At 44.9% G+C, this 19,678-nt stretch overlaps 1 protein-coding gene across 4 annotated transcripts in view; it reads right to left on the reverse strand.

The window, feature by feature from the left end:
* The window catches only part of akap9 (A kinase (PRKA) anchor protein 9), a 64,198-nt gene that overhangs the window by 1,813 nt on the left and 42,707 nt on the right, over window positions 1-19,678 (reverse strand). For 2 of the 4 annotated variants that reach the window (XM_030120856.1, XM_030120854.1), the window contains 27 exons: window positions 19,232-19,349; window positions 18,363-18,401; window positions 17,173-17,405; window positions 16,068-16,187; window positions 11,687-11,863; window positions 11,017-11,121; window positions 10,190-10,342; window positions 9,720-9,806; window positions 8,232-9,269; window positions 7,346-7,480; window positions 7,206-7,250; window positions 6,982-7,122; window positions 6,794-6,838; window positions 5,866-6,696; window positions 5,599-5,656; window positions 5,134-5,255; window positions 4,590-4,778; window positions 4,314-4,478; window positions 3,952-4,057; window positions 3,608-3,827; window positions 2,523-2,673; window positions 2,112-2,414; window positions 1,488-1,787; window positions 1,100-1,329; window positions 854-959; window positions 413-607; window positions 64-264 (listed from right to left, as the gene is read on the reverse strand). In XM_030120856.1, the coding sequence (XP_029976716.1) occupies window positions 64-264; window positions 413-607; window positions 854-959; window positions 1,100-1,329; window positions 1,488-1,787; window positions 2,112-2,414; window positions 2,523-2,673; window positions 3,608-3,827; window positions 3,952-4,057; window positions 4,314-4,478; window positions 4,590-4,778; window positions 5,134-5,255; window positions 5,599-5,656; window positions 5,866-6,696; window positions 6,794-6,838; window positions 6,982-7,122; window positions 7,206-7,250; window positions 7,346-7,480; window positions 8,232-9,269; window positions 9,720-9,806; window positions 10,190-10,342; window positions 11,017-11,121; window positions 11,687-11,863; window positions 16,068-16,187; window positions 17,173-17,405; window positions 18,363-18,401; window positions 19,232-19,349 (5,613 nt within the window). The remainder of the gene's footprint in view (window positions 1-63; window positions 265-412; window positions 608-853; window positions 960-1,099; window positions 1,330-1,487; window positions 1,788-2,111; window positions 2,415-2,522; window positions 2,674-3,607; window positions 3,828-3,951; window positions 4,058-4,313; window positions 4,479-4,589; window positions 4,779-5,133; window positions 5,256-5,598; window positions 5,657-5,865; window positions 6,697-6,793; window positions 6,839-6,981; window positions 7,123-7,205; window positions 7,251-7,345; window positions 7,481-8,231; window positions 9,270-9,719; window positions 9,807-10,189; window positions 10,343-11,016; window positions 11,122-11,686; window positions 11,864-16,067; window positions 16,188-17,172; window positions 17,406-18,362; window positions 18,402-19,231; window positions 19,350-19,678) is intronic. The other 2 variants (XM_030120855.1, XM_030120857.1) reach the window with 2 other exon arrangements.

Below are 19,678 nucleotides of genomic sequence, written 5' to 3' on the forward strand. Positions count from 1 at the left end.
GATGAGCTTTCTGCACACAGCAAGTCTCTTCATTAACAAGTGGATTGTTCCTGATCCTCTGACCTTCAGTGCAGAGTTGTCGGCCTCGGGCCCGGTTATGTCCCGCATGGTTTCGGACCTGATCTCCCCTCTGAGCCGAGCCACCTGGGCCTGAGCCAGAAGCAAAGCTTTCTCCATGCGGATCTTCTCTCGGGCCCAGGCCTCCTGCTCTTGAGAGAGCAGCAGAACCGACGAGTCCACGTTGGATACGTCCCGTCTGCTCGACTGCATGAAGAAAATTAACCGTCATTTCTTCGATGCATGAGCTTTAACATTTTTTTTCAGGCTCTCAAAACATTTTAAACGGGAAAATCTATTCACCACTATCATGATCTGAAAATGCAGGACTCTCTAACAGGCACTAGTGACTCACGCTGCTGTCCAATCCCGGCACGGCGTGCCGGTAGCGCCTCAGCTCCTCCTCCAGCCGAAGCGTGTGGTTCCTCAGGTCGTTCTTCTCCTCGGTCAGGCGGCTGACGAAGCCCGTCAGCTCGGCGTTCTGCCGCAGCAGCCGCTCCGTCAGGGCGTTGGAGGAGCTGGAGGAGCCTCCCGCCAGCAGGGACACGCTCTGAGGGACACAGGCAGCAGATTGACAGGCCGTCACAACCGTGTGTAAAAAAAAAAAAAAAAAAAAAAAAAAAAGCCCAGCAGATGTCAGTTCAGAAAACACAAACGGCTGACTGGAGCCGAGCGTCTGATTCACACAGAGAAACTGAACCTAGCATGTTTGGTGAGAAATATTTTACTTCCTCTTATTAGGACCAAACATGAAGCATTGAAGCGACGAGAGACCCAGAAGACAATTTGTGCTGACCTCGGGGACGGAGGGGAGACCGGGGGACTGCTGCAGCATGGAGATCACCTCCTCAACGTTGGACTGGACCCAGGACAGCTCCTCACTGTCCACCTCTGCAGTCAGCCTGTGCAGAACACATGAGGAACAGCGCAGTTCAAGGCTGTGTCAAAACCATCTCGGACAAATATCTCTGCTTTGTGGACGGAATGAAACCAAACGTCCTTCATGAAAACACCGTTATGAGATTAATCCTCATCTACTCACCTGCCGGTGTTCTTGCTGGCCATGCTGTGGATCTTTGAGGAAATGAGGTGCAACCTTCCCACGATCTTGTCGACCGTCCGCCAGGGGCCGTGATGGAGTCCGCCGCCGTGCGCCGTGGGAGACGTCTCCCTGTGAGGGGAGGCGCCGGAGCTCGCCGCCTGAAGGCCTCCAGTCCTCTGCTGGAGCAGCAAGTCTTTGGTTCGGTCAGCGGACTCGCTGTGATGTGCGGCCTGTTCAGAGGACGGGAACCACGGCTTTAATGCACAAAGCTACATGATCAGATGCAGAATTACATCATGTTTTCTTTTTATTTACAGTAATTTCTAATATGAACACAGCTATTCAAACATCAGCATCACAAATACACTGAAGACGGTGAGTCACTCACACTCTGCCCGTCATCCCGCAGAGCTCCACCCTCCTGCCTCCCTCCTCTCTGCTCTCCCAGCTGCTGCAGCCTCTCCTCCAGTCGCTCCTTCTCCTCTTCCAGACCCATTCTCTTCTCCAGCTGCGTCTCCAGCTGCTCCTGGACCTCCAGCATCTGCGACTGCAGCGCCTCCATTTGGGTCCGGGCCTCCAGCAGCGCCTCCTGGTCTCGTCTGGACCTCTGGCTGGTCAGCGTCAGCTCCTCGTCCCGTCGCACTACCTCCAGCCTCTGGGCCTCCACCTGGCTGAGGAGCTGCACCACCTGGGGAGGAGGAGCACACTTCAGGCTACGGCGATCGAAATCTGACAGCAATGAACGAGACGGGATCTTATTGTGTGAGTGAATTCAGTAATTATGTATGAATGTTGGGTTTCTGGTAACCCCTCAATCTACGGCAATTCAGCACAAGCAGCATCTCTACAAGCTGTGAGCAGTTTGACTTATTTTCCATCCTCACTGCTGAATCACTCTTTTAGCAAACGGCAGGCTGTGACTCATTTTTTTTTGGAACGGCGAGTTCACATTTGTATGGTTTGTGGTCATCTGGAGACAATTCAGCCACACACAAAGAAACAAACATCCCACCTGTGCGTGCTTGTCGTCCAGCTCCGTCTGCAGCCTCTCCAGCAGAGCCCCTTCCTCCTGAAGGCCTCTGGAGTCGTCCGGAGCTCGCAGCTCCCGCTCCCTCCCCAGCGCCGTGTCCATCTCCTGGGCCTTGGCCCGCTCGGTCTCCAGCTGGACCTGGAGCTCCTGCAGGCGTCTGTGGAGGCCGAGGCGCTCCTGCTCGGACTGCTGGGAGAGCTGAGAGGAGGCCTGCCTCTCCTGCTCCAGGGTGAGCTTCAGCTGAGCCAGCTGGGACTTCTGCTCCTCCAGGGTGAGCTGCAGGTCCTGGAGGCAAAAAGAAAACAATGCTCGAAATGACTCAAACTAACTCAACCGACAGAGAAGAGAAGAATCACCAGAAACACAGTCACACTCTTCAAAATGCAATCTGACCTCCAGTTCCTCTCGTTGACTCTCTTCAGTTCTCCCGGTGCGACATTTCTCCTTCTCCACGACCCACTGAAGATCTCTGCTCCTCTTCTTCTCCTCCGTCAGCTGGTCAGTCAGCGCGTCTATCTGTGCAGCTTTCTGTGAAACCTCTGCCCTGTGGAGACCGTTCCAAAGAGTCCACTTTCATCCATACGCTCATTTTAAACAAACTAAATCCGACTGATTTCACTCAGGAAAAGGACTGTAAAACATTTAACCACAGTGTGCATGCTATTTCACTGTACTTATGTTACTTCTTACAGACATCCTCCAATAACATGAGAGTAAAGTCAAATTCAAGATTCTAAAAGATGAAACCTGATCACAGGATAAAAGACCTGTTCTTTAAGTCTACATGCAAAGTATAAAACTGATAAAAAAAAAAAAAAATTCCATACAGGTACACAGATCTGAATGCAGGCGAAGAAGAGTTCATTTGTCCTAATAAAAAACAGTGGCAGTTCCATTTTGTTTGTAACTTTTTACCCATAAAGTGAAACATAAGACTTTTGATTAATTCTCATTAGTTTGAGGTTGTAAATTATAAAAATCCCAAAACAAAGAATCTTAGGAACATATATAAAAAAAAGAATAAAATTGAGATCCAGTGTTTTCCTGAAGGCCAAAATCATAAAGATTAAAATTTAAAAGGTAGCTCAAAAATTCTTAGGTTGGTAGTTGAAAGAACTGACTTTTTATAAAGCATCATGCTTTGTACTTTTCACTTAGAGCAAAGCTTCAGGTCTGTTCTGATGCTATTGTTACTGTGAGGACATAAGACACTAGATCTGACATCTCCACTAAAACGTTTTTCATTGTGTCCGTTTACTGACACTGAAACATGATCCCTTCAAGTTATCATCAAGAGGAAACAGCTCAATATGAAAGTATTGTTATCAAAGTCTTTTGTAAATGACTGAATTGTTTTCACGGTGATCGTAGGCTCAACTATCAATTTACATAAAACCATTTGTTGAAAAATACATGTAAGCCCATTAAAACATATAAATCTAAACCATTTTTTGGTTCAGATATGTTTAATATCTAACCTGAGTGTGTCCAGCTCTTTGAGGTGTTTGTGTTGCGCCTTCAGTGTCGTCTCCAACTCCAGTTTAGTCTGGGAAAGTTCGCTCCTCAGCTCCTCCAGCAGCAGCCTGTCGCCCTCCGCTACTCCGTCAGAGCTTCCTCCTCCTCCTCCTCCTCCTCCTCCTCCGGCCCTCTGCTCCGTCATGCTACATTCACCAGCCAGTCTGAGGGCGGGCTGGACCCCTGAATTATGACAATGCACAAATAAAAAAAATCCATTTTGCATTTACATGACAGATTTATTTACAGATAAGTCAGTCATGAACTGTATTGAAAATAGGTTTAAATAGTCATTAAACTGGGCTACCTTGATGAATTTGTTCCAGTTGAGCGCGCAGCTGATGAAGCTCAGAGATGAGACTGGATCTGTCTGCAGTGTGCAGAGAACTCATGGCTTCTCTGTGCTGGATGTCCTGCATCAGAGTCACAACACCGTCAATTAGATTTTAGCTCAAAGGGTAACCAGGGAACAGAAAAACTGGAGAAATAAACCTAAGACGTGCATGTGTCCGTTTTCATTTTTAATATGTCAGGTGATCCAATTATTTCTTTGTATAAAATCAGCCTGAATAGACAAACTTAAATTTTCTTCTCATTAAGGTTTGCTATCCATCACTCCAACTGGACTGGAGTCCTGTTTTGAAGCGTTACAGATGTGCGGTTATGGACCTGCTCGGCCAGTCTGCGCTCCAGCTGATTGAGGTGAATGATGGCGTCGTTGGTGTCCAGCAGGTCCAGCTGGCTGTAGAGGGCGTTCTTCAGGACGCCGCGTTCCCTCAAAAACACCTGCCGCACTGCGTCCAGGAGCTGCCGGCGCCAGTCGGCACCCGACGCCTGCAGCAGACATGAACACCAAAGAAGAACATGAGTTCCCTTCTATTGTCGGTTGGGACTGGGAGGAGGGAAAACCATGATGTGCATCAAACCCCAGAAGTCTTGCTCTACCTGCGTTTCTCTGTGCGTCTGCATCTGCGTGACGAGGTTCTTCAGAGACTCCACGGTCGCCAGCAGCGCGTCTCTCTCCTTCGCCCAGCCCTGGAGGTTGAAGTGGCCGGCGGGCTCGCCTTCAGGGATGGGCAGCTCCGACAGGGAGAGGACCTGCATGCCCTCCTGGTGCACCTCTCTGAGCAGCGTCTGGTCAGACCGGGAGCACACAGAGACACCTTCAGCATGAGCTTCAGTCTCTTCCACGACAAATCAAATAGTCACACTTCAGGGATGTGTTGTAGAAATTTTAACTTTATGCACATTATTTGAACATTTTTTTACATTTGCTGCCTGTCATAAGAAGACCATGCTTTAACCTGCTGTACACATGGATATAAACATCTTAAGACCTTTATTAACAAACATTATCATTTACAAACTAACCAATTCATCACTGAATGAAAATGATGATCCTGATGTTAAACAGACTGACAATAACTGGAAAGATAGGAAAACTTTTACTCTTCACCACTCTCGGTTCATGGAAGAGTGAGATCTTTACCTTGATCCGATCGGACAGCGCGTCGTCCGTTTCTCGCCTGGCGCCCTCGGGAGTCGTCCTGAACTCCTGCTGTAAACTCGGGAGGTCGTATCCAGTCCTCTGGCTGTAGTCTGAGCTGCTGTCTGCAACATGGAAGAAACAATAACATTAAAAAAAAAACAACAAGGCTTACTATAAAGATGAAAGCTGAAGTGACAAAACACATTTGTTCTGGCAAAAAAACTAAAGAATTAAACAGCTTCAGCATAACGTGTAAAACACTGGTAATAAAAACAGCAGCAGTTTACCTATATGTTATGTTTTTAGAATGGAAAAGTCAGGATAACATTTAAACTCTGACAGTTTTTGACAGAATACAAGAAACAACAAGTTCACTGACTGCATCGTTCAACTCATCAAACTAGATACTCTTTATTACACTCAACAAGAAAAGCAACAGAGAGGAGTAAATAAGCTCCGACGTACCGCTGGTGTAGCCATCCTTGAAGTGTGATGGTGAGCGATCTTGTCTTAATGACGAAACCTATAGAGAAACACATGAGATTAAAATAAGAAAATGTGAGAAAAGGATCATTATTGGTTTTTTTTGTTTTTTTTTATCTAAAACCTTCAGAAAAAATCCTATGAACTTCAAACTGCATTAAAAAAAAATCATGACCAAACTGTCTGCATTCTTCATGGTATGAAGATTTTTCAAAGCCAGACCAGCTCATTCCTGTTGCTGAGCCTCACCTCAGCAGAGCGCAGCTTGTCTATCACGGCCTTTAGAGCTTTGCACTCGTCCTCCAGGGCCTGGTTGTCTCTCCGCAGGTTCTCGCTCTCTGAAATGTGTCGCGCCTCCATGTCCAGGATCTCGGCAGCGTGGAGCTCCTGCATCTGCACAATCTTCTCCTGGAACTCCCCGATCACTTCCTCCACCTCCTCTTTGGCGGCGGACTCCCCTCCTTGGCCGAGGTCGGACGTCTGGAGCGGTTCGGTCTGCGTGGACGAGTCGGCGACGGCCGCGTGTTGCTGCTCCGAGCTGCCGTTCGGACGAGGGCTGTGCGGTTTGCCGGAGGACTGGCTGGAAGTGGACGAGTTCTTCCTGGACACAGACGGTTTATCTTTGGCGCTGCTTCCCTTCACGGCCGGCTGTTTGCTTCCTTTCCTTTTGGGCTGCGTTGTGGAAGAAGTCGAGGAAGGAGGCTGAGGAGACGGAGAGGGAGACGGAGAAGGAGGACCGGACTCCTCCGTCTTCGTCACGGCTGTCCGTACGTCATGAAGCTCCTCTGTAAGTTTAGAAATGGCGAGCTCCCGATGGTGCAGTTCCTCCTGGAGTTTCTCATTCTGCTGCCTGGAGCCGCTGAGTTCTTCTTTGGTGGTTTCAAAATTCATTCGGACCTCCTGGAGCTCTTCTTGAAATTTAGAAAGTGAGACTTTGCTGCCTCGGAGATCCTCCTGGAGCTTCTCGCTCTGCTCCTTGGTGCTGCTGAGCTCTTCTTTGGTGGAAGCGGCATCGTTTCGGACCTTCTCGAGCTCCAGGAGGAGCTCTGTGCTGTCAGGTTTGTCTTCGTCGGCTTTGACCTGAAGAGTGAATTAGAAGTGGTCAGATGATACAGACACACACACTGAGCTTCACTCTGCAAAACAATTGATTTGAAATGAGATATTTCTGACTTACCTGGAATATTTCCACCTTAAGCTGAGCGATGGTCATTTCCCGCTCCTGAAAACAATCGTATATGAACTTTAAACATTCAATTAAATCGACAGATTATAACAGTATACATTAGTGATTATATTTGGTGTGTTAACAAGGTCAGCATAATTAAAAAGAGAAGAAGTTTCAGAGTGTAGTTTAGTTTGCACCTGCAGCAGCTCCTGCAGCTTCTCCAAACTCTCCTTGCAGCTGTTCAGGTCCTCTTTGGTGGCCGCTGCCTCATTCCGAGTCTCCGTCAGTTCTCGTTGAAGCTCAGAGTCCTCTGTGTCTCCACTGCCTTGAGATGACGCCTGACAGGACAAAGGATGACGTGGTGAATCTGATTCGTTTGGTAAAAGCTCACTAAAAACTGTAAAAGCCTCATTTAACCAACCTTCTGAAGTTGCTCCTGGAGTCTCTCTATTGTTGAAGTTTTCTCCTGGAAAGAAAATGAACACTTGGTCAGTTTTACTAAATACCACAAATCCTTGAATTAAATAAATCAACAGTAAGAATCGGTTTTCCATCACGTACTTGCAGCTCCTCCTCCAGTCTGCAGCAGCTCTGCTTGGAGCTGTCCAGCTGCTCTTTGGTGGTCGACACCTCGTCTCGGACCTCCTGCAGCTGCTGAAGAAGCTGCGAAGCGGCCGGCTGCTCGCCAGACGACACCTGACCAAAACATCCCAAAGGTTTAAATGTATCAGAGCTGTTTGATCAGCAGGCTCACAGACGTCTCAGTGATCACAATTTTCAGTCAGTCGAAAGAATATTTTATATTTTCAGGTTATTTTTTTTCTTATAGTTTATCAAATACGAACGCAACTCAGTATTATTCTTCTGAGAAAAGTTACTATATCATCTTTGACATTAAAGAGCAAGAAAGAGTGTTTTTTTACTCTGAATTTTCCCATCAAAACGATGCCCGTGACAGTTTTTGAATGTGTTGAACTGACGACATTTCAAAAGGTAATGAACTTAATTTCATGATTTCAGAATCACAATAAAATTATGACAGATTAATAATAGGAGCAAAAAAATACTAAGGAATATGAGAGATGTATCTCAAAACAAATTAGGACTAGGACTTAGAAAAATGGAACTTCAGGAAACAGATAACCAAGTAATAACTGCTGTAAGACCTAAAATTTATCAAAAATAATTTTTCCAAAAGTGCGTCTTGTTGTGTGAGAGGTTTTAATTCCTAAGTTTCTATAAATAACAGGTTAGGAGCCTCGTGGCACAAAGTTATTGAGACATAAAATAAAATCCTCAATGCGACTCTGAGTGCTCCAACCACAGCGGAGATCGACTTTTCATGGAGAAAGAAATCTGGTCTGTTCAATGAAAACACAATATATCGTAAAAGTCAGACTAATTCGTGGCCAAAGAAAGTTTGGACACTTTGTGTTCGGAGTCTCACCTCCACAGACGGCGCCCTCTGCTGTGTCCTGGACGTCATGTGACTGAGCAGATCCACCAGCACCTCCAGCCTCCTCTCGTACTCCAGCAGCTCCTCCTCTGGGCTGGAGAGGAGCTGCCTCTGCAGCTCCTGGTCCTCCTGCATCTGGCCCAGCCCCGCCTCCAGCTCCCGGAGCTTCTGAGTCAGATGGGCCACCTTCCCTTTGGGTGCCTGCTTTGATTGATCCACTCCGCTGAAGTCCATTTGGGGGAAGCCGAAGTCAGCGGGGTCATGGACGGGGGGCTCGGCGGGTTTCTGCGGTTCCTGTCTGGAACCTGTTGGCGGCTGTTGCTGAAGTTGCTGCTGCTGCTGTTGTAGTTGCTGCTGCTGTTGGAGGGCCTCCAGCGTGGCCTGGCTAACCAGTGCTGCTGCCACTCTTTCCCTCAGGCTTTCCTCCAGCTTTGAGATCCTCTGCTGGAGGCCATCTGCGTGGCTTTGCGTCTGCTCCACGAGCCGGCGACAGCGGCTGATCTCAGAGTCCTTTTCGTCGACCAGGTCCTGGAGCTCCCGGATCCGGACGTCCAGCTGCTCCACTTTGGATGCTGCGCTCTGCTCCAGAGCTTGTACTTGCGCCTGCATGACAACGAGGCCTGCAGTCTTCTCCCTGAGAGCTTCTTCCAGCTCCGACTCGGAGCTCTCCAGCTGTTCTGTCTCGGCTAAGGCTTCTGCGCTCTCTTTCAAGCGCAGGTACGTCTCCAGAAGCTTACTGTGCTCTGCTTTGAGTGTGTCCAGCTCTTTGGTGGCCTGGTCCATCCTCTGCTTCAGTTCATCGTATTCCTCTTTACGCACGGTGCTCTCCAACTCCGCCTTTGCGTCTTCATCCTCCTCGGTTGTGGGCTTTTGCTCGATGTTAGCCAGTTCCTCCTGGAGTTTGTCTATGACTGCATTCAGTTGGTCTAGCTCTTCCTCGTTGTTTCTCTTCAGCCGGTCCTGTTCGCTCTTTAGGCACTCCACCTGGGACTCCAGGTCTTTGATCAGCTCAGCCCGATCATCAAGCTCCTAAGGATTAAGATATACTCATTATTACCTGATGAAAATATCAGATCTGGAAGGTCCATAGCGGTAATTCCGGTCAATTAAACGTCTAAGTCCCCGCTGTGTTTGTTCAATTAGGCAATGCTGTTTTCATTGCCATACTCAAATTACATTTCTGAACATAACTGGATGATAAGAGCTTCAGGGGGACTCAGAGGTTTAATAAAGCCACCTCACACAAGCAAATGATCACCTCAAGACAAAAGATGGTTCTGTGGATCGACTTGCCAAGACAAATCAAGCAAAACAGCAACCCAACAAAAAAAAAAACACAAAAATGGAACCAAAATGGAGCCAATAAAAAATAAGATGTGGACAGGGACCCAAGTAAACACACACAACGATGCACTTCCACGGAGCAATGCATATTCGAAATAGACTCTGGCTCCATTTTGAATATGCATGTGGCGTTACCTTGTTATCAGAGGCTGTCTCCGTGTGTTGAAGCTTAGTGATCTGTTCATTAAGAAGTGCTATTTCCCTGTCCTTCTCCTCCATCACCTTCAAAATCAGAGATTGTAAACGTGATGGCTATTAATGAACAAATTATCCACTGGGAGTCAGCCTTGTGGCGGACCGCTGAAAAGTCAATGACTGAAGAAGAAAAGTTGTTGGGAACGGTGTTGAAAAAGGCAATTACAAAAAATAAGCCAAAAAATAAAAATCCAACTAATATCAGCAGCATTTAGCAAGGAGTTAACTTTCACAGGACTGTTTTTATACTTACTGAGCACATTAATGACTTGCAGTGTCTGATATATAACTGGTCAGTGGTAAACAGCTTTAATAATGACTATATTCTGATTATGCATTTGCAGAACTGTGACACACTGAATTACTCACTTAAAAAAAGGCAATTCTAATAACACAGTGCATCTCTTTACCTGAAACATGCTCTCCCTTGTTTCTAGGTATTGCTGCTGGCTGCTGATCTCCTTCTTCTGGATCTCCAGCTGCATGTGGAGCTGCTGCACCTCCTCGCTCTTGTTCTCCAGCTCCTCTCTGAACTGCTCCAGCTGCTCCTCCAGGTTACAGATCTGATGCAGAATAAAACAAGACCTTCAGAGATGAGATGGGTGAAATGTGAAGCTAAATGACTGACACACTCACTTTTTTGTATTAGCTACTTTCTGCTTATTCTAACTTTAAATTAACAATTTCATGTATGAACATGAACAGAAAAGTATTATAGTATTAGTCAAAGGTCCTGCCGTACTAATATATTCCCATGAAGTAGGTGCAATACAGTCAATATGAATGCTTTGATCTTTTGAATAGAGGACAGACCAATATGTTTTCTGTAATCAGAGATTAATTAATGATGACTTTTAAATAATCTGAGGTCCTTTCACAGCCAAGTGTGGCTACATGCTTGATGTTTTTCAAAAGCTACCACAGATTCCCTCTAAGAAGAGACCACATGGTGTCTGATGTGCTGTAAACTGCTTCAATTCATAAGGACTTTGTAACTTTGGTCTCGAAAAGAGTTTAATAAAATAAGTCGGCAATATTAGCTTCTATAGGGTTTCCTTATTGCTGTAATTAAAATAGTTAAGGCCAGTGACTGGATCAAATAAATTACAGGACTGTCAAGTTTCCTGGTTATTCACCTGGATGAAATCTGTTCCAAGACAAAGATCAGATCCCTTGCGAACTAACACAAAATCACATGCTTTAAAAAATGTTCTAAAGCAGAAGAAAAAAAGACTACCTCCTTTTCTTTCCGCTCCAGCGCTTCTCTCTCCGTTTGTAACTGCGCCTCCAGTGTGGAGTGTTTCGCCTCGGTGATGGACGCATGCTGCTTCTTCTGTTCAACCTGCAACACACAACAACACGCGGGCGTGAAATTTCTCCGGCTCAGCAGTTATTCACAACATGCGCAGAAAATCATGAGCGGGCCGCCTGAAAACAAATCGATTCCAGAGGACCGTGGCTACAAATGCGTGCTGACCACACTGAACACGGCGCAGTGAAACTTCCTCTCCGTGCAGTTTGTCAACTGAGCAGCGCGGCTCATTAAACACGAGGCTTTCCTTCACCGCTTTTGTTTTTTTTTTTGTGTGTGTGTGTTCACTCACTGCACCCATTCACGGACACTGGGGGGCAATATTGACAGTTGCTAGCCGCAGCTCCGAGTCGTCACTGAGCGCAGACCGAAGTAGACCCACCCACACATTGTTCTCCCTCTGCGTGCGTAACAACCCTCCTCCCATTCCTCCTCAAGCTGTCACCTCGTCTCCACTGTCACACACACACACACACACACACACACACAGATCCTCTGCCCTGCTCCACGGCTATTGTTCACATTGCTCTTCCTCTCTTGCCGCCTCTGCTTCAGCCTCCCGAGCATCACTCCCCCCCCCTCCCCCCCTCCTCACCTTCTCCAGGGACTCAGCGCTGGCCAGCAGGGCCTGCTCCAGCTCGCGGATGCGGCTCTCCAGCTTGTCAATCTCCTCGTCGCGCTCTCCCAACTCACGACGCATCTGCTCCGAGCTGAGCAGCAGCTCACTGCACCAATCCGCCTTCTCCTTCAGCTGGGAGGTCAGCTGGTCCACCTGGTAGTGAGAGGAGAGAGAGAGAGAGAGAGAAACGATGGCAGAGATAGAGACAGGGAGAGAGAGAGAGAAAGAGAGAGAGAGGGGGGCTCGTTTAATCAGATTCACTCTCAGACACTAGTCACTACAGCATAGCCGGTACGTGAACAGCTAGCCGAGGGTCAGCTGATCCACCTGAGAAAGGAGGAGGGGGAGACTCGGAGTGGAAAGAGGTGCAGGGACAGAGGGGGGAAGAGAGAGAGAGAGAGAGAGATTTCAATCAGGGCAGCACAAACCACAGAGCAGAACATACAGCTGGCAGGTAACTGATCCACCTGTGAGATGGGAGAACATCAGCAGATCATTGAGGAGGAGGAGGAGTAATGGGGGGAGGAAGATGAGACAAGGAGGAGTTTTGTTTCAGATCAACCGAGAACTATTCATATATTTGTGGAAAAAAAGCTTTTTTCCTCACTTGCCCGCTGAACAACCTGTATTTAAAATGTAAAACATGTCAAAATAAACTGAGGTTCAACCCAGATCGAAGCACATCTTTTCAAACTACTTCATTAAATATAAATACAGCAGAATCCGGGACGGAGCCTTCGTGTTGGCGCTTCTGCTGAGAGCGAGCCATTTAAAGCAAGCTTATTTTTTGCTTCACGAGAATCTCCCATGTGGTTCATGTGTGGATTAAGTTTCTCCGTCCAATTTCTTGTTCGACAAGCAGGAAAAACATGGCGAGGAAGTGTTTTCTACATCAACGCAACAGCTATTCAAAGATTCTTCGCCAGAGTTTGAAGATATCTGGGTGACAACAGGCAATAAACATTAAAGCAGGGCAGATGCAGAAATTACATGTTTGTATTTGTTAAGAATCCTAAAAAAATTTGGAATCGTTTAAAAAAGCCTCTTGAAAAATGGCTCGGTATTTGGGATTAGAGGAACAATGCCTTCAGATTGGACATCGCTGTACTTTAAGATTAATACGTTTGTTTCCTGTGTTCAGGTGAATTTCACAATTTCCGAAACAAGGTATTTTTTCCTTTTCAAGAAATCCTGGCGCTTCAAAGATAAAAGACTGAGATTAATGTGGTTAATTATTTTTTTCTCTCCGTCGTCGCAGAAAGATAAAATTTACAGCTTTAACTAGTCAGCCGCAGGTTTTATACATTTTAAACAGTGTTTTAGAAAGCTGCATTCATTTTATTCAGTTTCTTTATTATTTGTATTTGTTTGCATGACAGGATGACATGATTTGAGGAGGAAGGAGCACAACAAGGGCTTCTTTCACACATACAGCAGAAGGAGACAAGAAAGAAGGCAATGAGCGAGACAGACGTGTCATTATCAGCCAGGGACAGGGCAGGACGACTAAAAAAATGCACTATTTGCTCTCTGGGGAAGACTTACTCTACGTGTAGCTAGAAGCAATACCTTAAAGGTTACTCCATCCACCTGCAATAGCCACAGGAGAGAGAAGGCAGATGCACAAAGGATCACAGGGTGGAGAGTTCAAGGAGCGAGAGGGAAGCAGAGGAAGAAAAAGCACTTAGTGATTAAAAAAGCACTACAGGAGTCTCTGGAGATTACAGAAACGCTCAGAGGTCATATCAAGGGTGTCTCGCTGCGACATTAACGCGGTGCGATCAACTGGTCGAAACTGCCTGATGTGTAGCTGATGCTGCGTTGTATTCCGACACCTGTCAGCTGAGCTAAAGCAGCTCATCTGATCGATCAGACCACGCATGTTGACATTTGCTCCCTACCTGCATGAAAAAACCTTTCTGACACACACAAATAAACAAACACCAAAAACAGCTCTGAAAGATACTGACCTCTGCAAACTGCAAACTCCAGCAGAACAGTTTTTGGCCAAGTCATCAAGACACCACAATGTTTAATGCTTCTAGCCTGTGAGAACAAACCGTTTACTTGTAGTCTCATATATTCCAACACTAACAGGGAAAACGGTGGTAGAACAGACCACCTTCCGATCCCAAGCTTGGTGGTTTGAGCCCTATTTACATGCTGAAGTGTCCATGGACACTGAATGAACGGCTCCCAATGGAGGCTGAGCTCTCCAGATACATGAGTATGAACAGCAATGTGAAGCGCTCTGAGGATCAAGTGGTGTAAATGTGCACACAAGTGAAGTCCACTTAATCACTGCTACATACTTTACTATTAATTTGTTAAACATGAGGAAAAAAAACTACAGCAGTGACAGCAAAAAATGGAACAAAACTGCAATCAAAGTTTTATAACTTTAGGGAATAAAGAGATGATGCGACTCATTGCCCCCTGAACAAACAACTGACAAACTGTTTCAGCTGTGGAAAGTCACGAGTACTAAAGGCCCCAATCCCTAAACTTCTCATTTTCTCCGGACAATTACTTTATTTTTACACACTTGAATAAAAGTGAGTTAACTCGACTTGCTGAGTGCCCGAAGGAAAATAAGCTGCCTTCAGTAAAATCAAGGTGACACACTTTTTGGGCAGATTTATCAGAGGTGTGTTCCTTCGATTGGTTGGAGGATATAATTAACACGACACACACACGATCAGAATTATAGTTCTCCTTGCCAGCAGTGATGCTTGATGATGACTGGATATGAGAGGATGACAATAAATAATGAAGTTACTGAGGGGCTGAGAGGCATTGTCATCAGAGGCACAGCAGATCCGCAGCTTGTGAGGACAAATATGACAAAAGTGAAGCACTTAAACACCAATGGGCTATTTAGTATCAACAACAACTAAATAAACAAGTCTTCTTCTATTAATATCAATGACACTTAGTATCTCTGTTCAAATCACATTATTATGATATGACGTTTCCCGATCAAAAGTAAATCAACAGTTCAGGACGGGGTCGAGCGCAGGAAGTCATAAGAAGTTAATTTTAATAAGATTGAGGAAGATCAGCAGCTGCATCTGTGGGAAACATCTCTGAAGAACGAAGACGGAAGATGATGGATCACAGTGTAGGTATAATGTGAAGACATGTTTCCTCTGGCACAACAAACAAAGCGGACAAAATGATTTTTCCATCCCTCACAGGAAGAGAAACGCATTGTAAACAACAATCACCCTTCAACATTAAGTCCATTAATAAGGGTTCGACTAAATGCACACTGAGGTCTGAGTTCTTCAGCTGAGTGCTTCCCTCTGTGCATCCGCTAACCTCTGCCTTTACCAGTGCTTTTTTTTTCTTTTATTGGTGCAGAGTTTCACAGGCGTGTCAGATTTATGGCTGAAAAGCAGCTGAAACTGGAAGAAAGCCTGATTAGATCACCGTTACTTAAATATCAAACCTCTCCACGAGAGCTGCGCGCATATCTCACCGACTTTATCACCAGCTGAACATTATCTCCCGTCACATGTCACTGTTTACAAGTGATCCAACTCATCCACACTCAAGATAACTCAAAGGTGAAACAGAAAAACTTCATTCTGAACTCCGAGAAGACCAGTTATCTATGCTAATTACACTTTAAAAGCATTAAGCCACTGGGAAACACGATCAACTGAAATGTATCCTGATAATCTGATGTGGGATTCCTGCAGCTACAGTAAATTCTTCTTTGTCTCAGAAATTTTCTTCTTTTACTTTTCTCTAAAAGTAGTTATTTTGTCATTAATTAACATCAGTGTGTCCCTTGTATCGTTTGGTTTGACATTTTTGGAAGTGACATGAATAAATGTCACTGTTATCGTTGTCATTAATACTATAATCACGATCGATGGGTGGCAGTGGTACAGCTGGTCGACTCACAATTAAAAGGTGCTTTTTATTTTACTAATGTGGGTAATTTTCATATTATGTAACCGACGCTATTTGTTGAAAAAATGTATTTGAACAAAAAAAAAAACAAAAAAAAAACCCCCTGAATGCTCAGTGTTTAATAACAAAACACATTTTCATTACTATCTCACCAAAGTTTTACAGTTTCTTGTAGGAACTGATGCTGAAAATGAAACCTGCTGTTACACAACTCACAGTGGATTACAAAGTACAAACACTAATCTCTCTCTCACTCTTTCACCTGTGTTTTGTTCCCACAATCTGGTATCATTTCCGTAGTAATCCTACCAGCTCCATTGTTGTACGGAGCGACTCTGAGCCCAGTGTTGCATCCAAAGCAGTGTTATGTTCACCAAATCAGCAGCTCTCTTACAGCCGAGTCCTCTGGCAGAGAACAGAGCGTTTCTCCTGTTACCTCTTGGTTTCTTTGCTCAGAGCCGGCCTGAAGCTTCTGCGGATTCTTCAGCTGCTGCTCCAGTTTCTGGATCTCCTGCTGGAAGAAATCCCTCTCGTGTTCTCGGTCCACAGCTTGTTCCTAGACGATGAGAGAAGGAGACAAGGCAGAAAATCAATAATTAAGAAGCATCGACCAATTCACAGACATGGAGGGAATTCTCTGAAAGAATCTAATCCGTGTTTTTTTTTTTCCCCTTCTTCTTCTTACACCCAAGGTATGCTTGTTGAAGAGACTGTGGAACAGCTGAAGCAGATCAGTCACATATTTAGGAAATGTAAAACACTATTTTGGGAAAATATCCATTATAGAATACAAAAGCCAATAGGTTATGACATACCCAGGAGTTCTATCATATCTGTGTAATTTCAACACTATAAAAGAAAATTTTACAAAAAAAAAAAAAAAAAAAAAAAAAACAGATATTTGTTGAAATTATTGACAGCAGGAAAGAAAGCAATCACAAGAAAATGGGGCGAGGTGAACCCGCCTTGCTAGAATCATTGGATAGAGATCGCCGAAAAAATATAAATGATGGAAAAAGTGACGAAACGGTTGAGACTACAGGAAATACAATCTCAAGAGAAATGGAAGAAGTGGATTTTATTCGGAACTCAATAAGCGACAAAAGATACTTAAAGAACTCAAAGACTCAGTTCATGAATCTAAGTTTGGATGAATAATATGAGAAGTTATCTCCCAGACGGTAGAGCCCTCCTTTTTTATTTATTTTTTGCTACTATTTGTTTGAAAAAGACAATAAAAATTGGTGAAAAATAAAAAAAGAAGCACCGATTGATTCAAAGAAATACTCTGAATGTTGATACAGCTTTACAAACTCCACTAGTTGGGTTTTAGTTCTCCTGCTGATTCTTGTCATCAACAACACCTTATTGATCTGATGCTCTGAGGTAAAACATTTACGAGTCAGCTTCTCCCTTCGTTTTATTATATCGTCAATACACGCCTTCATATATTTAAACTGTAAACGACGGTAAACTAGCAACAGTCAATGTTGCTAGTTTGCGGATGATCGTGTGAATACTGTGCTCATGTTCTCACTCACATCGAGGAACTTGCGGTTCTTGTCCAGCTGTTTCTCCAGAGCCTGGACTTGCTGCCGCAGGTCTCCGCTCTCGGTGGTTTGGGCCTGCTCCAGCTCGATCACCCTGTTGACCTGCTCCTCCAGCTCCGCCTCCAGCAGCTTCACCTGCTTCAGGAGCTCCGTGTTCTCCTTCTCCGCCTGCCGCTGCACCTCCACCTTCTCCTTCATCAGCTTCTCCGTCTCCTCCAGCAGGTCTACGGGAGATGACGAAGGGAAGGGGGGGGGGAAGTTAGCGGAGGCTTTCTGCTGACTAAAAGGTCGATATTCTGGGTTAATTAGTATTTCTGGTTTGAATTTGGCGATGAAAAGAACCCTGAGATGGAACTGAAGAGTCTGAAGTCTGTGAGCCTTGTTAGGTTAGATTTTTATTGCAAAATTCAACTTATTTTCCAAAAATTAAGTAAAACGTTTGTGTTCTTTTTACCAATTCTTCCTCCAAGGCTCACTCTAATTTACATCAGACTCCTCCAACACCTCAGTAATTTTTTTCAGCATAATATCCAGACACCGAGCATGATCCCCAACCACGACGCCTCTTCGACCCTCTGCCGCCACCAGTGACCGAACGCCCCACACCGCTTCACCCAGGATCAAAACCCCGCAGGATTAGTGCAAAAGTAACAGGGTGAGAAGAGTGCAAATGACAGATCAGACAGACGGGACAGTCCAGACACTGAAATATCCATGCCCAATAAGCGTTTACAGGCAGGGGAGAGGTGTTCCTCAACAGCCAATCATCTCATTCAAAGCAATGCTGCAAACAGCATGACAGAATTTACAGTAAAAAGCAGGAAAAATTAAAAAAGGTTAAATTGATTCAGTGCATAGATGATTGGCGATTAGGAAAATAATGACTACATATAAATGTTTTAAAGATTACTTTCATTTTAACATGCTAAAATGAGCGCCAACACCGAATCCAAGACATTAAAGAAGACGCACCAGGACAAACTCAAAATGAAAAGCTGAAGCAAAGGTTAGTGATTGGACTGAGTGAGTTGGCGAGCCCGTAGCAAGCACGTTTCAAGCGTTGTTGATTAGTTGCTGGATTAAAGGGTTGGAGGAAGTGTTATATAAACGTATATATACTGCCGCTCGGCTACACAGTTAAACATATAGATGCGCGTGAGCCATGCTCAAAGTGGACACACCTGCTTCAGGTGCTGCAACCAATGCAGCTTCAACTAGGCCTACAGGAGGATGAGAAAGCACAGGGATTTAACATGCTTTGTTTTTTTTGTCTTTTCATGAACAGGAAAACTTTCAGCTAAAGATTGAAAAGATGTGAAGACAGGATGGCAGAGTTTTTTTTTTTTCATTCTGTTTTTACAGTTGAAAGTTGGAGAAAAGCTGCTGTGAAAGCAAAGGTACCTGGATGATCCCCAGTTTATATTCTAAGGTACAAAGACTCACCTTTTCAATGAAAGAATAAAAATCAGGGGATACCTTTTTGATAAAATAGAGCAACATTAGCTCAAACAGTTACCAAGCTTCGTGCTTATAAAGTAAATAAGGAGAAATCTGGAAACTAGTGACTACAAATGAAGGCAAATTGTGAAAAAAAAAAAACAACAACCCTGACACATTTAATTAACTGACTTCTTAACTCTGGATTTTTACCAAGTCAACAGGCGTGCTTCTCAGTTACAGCTCATCAAGTATTAAGCACGCTCATGACAGTGCGATATCTGTGAGCTGAAGCTTTTCCAAGAAAACCAACATACAGTCACCCATCAAGCCATATCAGGAGCGCACTCTGAAAACCAAAGCTCCTGTCAGACGGGAAGCTGGAACTTCATCTTATTTAAACTGCAATTTAATGTTTCATTTTGAAACAACCACATGTAACAAACAGATATAAGACTCCTTTATTTCTTCATATTATCAAATCCTTCTGTGGACAAATCTGACCCTGCCCATTCAATCATTTTCTAATAGTTTACCTTCAGCTGTTCAACTACTAAAAGACCACCTGTGGGAGTATTTTTCTTCCTCATTAAGGGAGCGTGTGGACACGTACGGAGCTCTCGGGGCCCGGCGTCCTCCCTCATGGCGTCCTGTTGCCGTGACAGCAGCTCACGCTCTTCCTGCATCTGAAGCCTCTCCTGCTCCAACTCGTGCAGCCGGCTGCTCGTTACCTGCAGGAGAAACAGCAATTTACAGACACGTCATCACCCGAAGATGCTCATCAGTAACGTTCTCACTTTCAAAGACAGGTAGGGAAGATTTCAGTATTTTTGAAAACATCCATCCATCTTCATTCACCACTTCATTCAAACTGGCTGGGAGTGAAAAGAGAGTACACCCGTCCACTCAACCACACACACACTTGCATTTATGCCTGTTTCTACTGTGTTGAACATTTGAAAGAACTGATTTTTAAACTACTTTTACATGATTTCCTGAAAGCGATGTCGCTGTACTTTTCACCTGTTTTTATGGAAGATTCATTTTAGCAGCAGCTGTG

This window comes from Salarias fasciatus, chromosome 22 (genome assembly GCF_902148845.1).
Source record: "Salarias fasciatus chromosome 22, fSalaFa1.1, whole genome shotgun sequence".
Classification (NCBI taxonomy): domain Eukaryota; kingdom Metazoa; phylum Chordata; class Actinopteri; order Blenniiformes; family Blenniidae; genus Salarias; species Salarias fasciatus.